The following is a 1,325-nucleotide window of genomic DNA, read 5'->3' on the forward strand; positions in this document are numbered from 1 at the left end:
CTTGACCGACTCGTTTTGTCGGGAGCAATCGATAATGACAAACGGTCCTTGTTCTAGAAAATTGTTGGTAGTGAGACCGGGCATAAGAACCTCGTTTCCGAAATAGCTCTTCCGGAACCGCGAATACACATCATACAGACTCGACCATTTGTTTTTATCGAAATCCAGATTCATATTATCGTATGGATAACATTCCGAATTCAGATAGAGTTTCACGTTGCTCAATTTGCAGTGACTGAATTGGCTCACATTCTGTGACATGATATTCTTCCGACCTGTTTGCAGAGCAAAGATAAGATACCGCGGCTTCTCGAGCTGAGTAGCCGTTTTAATAGCCCATGAATGTTTAGTCGTCTGTTGCAATAGCGGATACTCGTACAGATCCCATGAACGAAATCCCATATTGAGAAATTGTCCGCTTTCCAAAGCACGCAGCATCGACAGTTTGTTCACCTCGTTTAACAACACATGCGGCATGCGCCACTGTATCTTGAATATTTCAAGTTTAGGCTCCATCGCTGCATTTCCAAAGAGACAGTTGTTATCATTGCGCGATCGTATTAAAATCAATTCGTGACGGGCGTTAATCACAACGCGTTGATAATCTTCACAGAATCCCAATAGCATGCTGAGCGGCACACAAAAATTAAAGTCTCCGGTTCCATTGTTCACCATATCCCAGCCGGCATTCTTCAGAGACATCAAACGATGACGAGACATAGGTCTTGAGCGTGCTGGTTATTCCAACATTTCTGGCGCGATCAATCTCCACACCATCAAGTTCATATCGGATCTCGTCGAACATGAACGCGACACAATTATTTCTCAGTACTACATTAGATCCTTCGATTTGTTCGGCAGTAGTTAGTTTTCCCTCGATGTACAGAAAACTTTCATGCAGCAACGTATAGAGATCCTGTTGTTGTATTGGTATTCTTATCTCATCGCTGTGCCCGAATGTAGTGTTGGCAAACGGATTGTACGAGTGAGTCTCAATCTTGACGATGCGCTCGTCGAAGATTGGCTCTTCGTTGATATTGAGAATGTCAATCATTGTTTGCGCACTGCGAATCCCAAAGAGGTTAAAAATTCCACGTTCAATGCGTTGAGTTTCTTCTTCTTGCAACAACTAGACGACTGGATATCACCGAATCTCGATGTCGCGGGCTTGGTGGTATCTTTTACAATTTGCTCCGATCCGTTCAGCACGAGCATCTCATGCACACTCGCGCGCGTTATCGCTGTCGTCGGCGTACGTGCAATCTGAGGGTGATTTCTTCTCCGCGAAATTGACTGTTCTGATCCACAACGCGTACCGTTAAATC

The 1,325-nt window shown here is 44.5% G+C and overlaps 1 protein-coding gene across 1 annotated transcript; it reads right to left on the reverse strand.

Moving 5' to 3' along the window:
• Positions 1 to 43: 43 nt before the first annotated feature.
• LOC105559438 lies at positions 44 to 627 on the reverse strand (the record flags this gene model as incomplete). Its single annotated transcript, XM_012007714.1, has 1 exon — positions 44 to 627. A coding segment is annotated over exon 1 (584 nt), but the record flags the coding sequence as incomplete, so codon positions are not given.
• Positions 628 to 1,325: the final 698 nt, after the last annotated feature.

This window comes from Vollenhovia emeryi, unplaced genomic scaffold (assembly GCF_000949405.1).
Source record: "Vollenhovia emeryi isolate VEMERY1.0 unplaced genomic scaffold, V.emery_V1.0 DF946650.1, whole genome shotgun sequence".
Lineage (NCBI taxonomy): Eukaryota > Metazoa > Arthropoda > Insecta > Hymenoptera > Formicidae > Vollenhovia > Vollenhovia emeryi.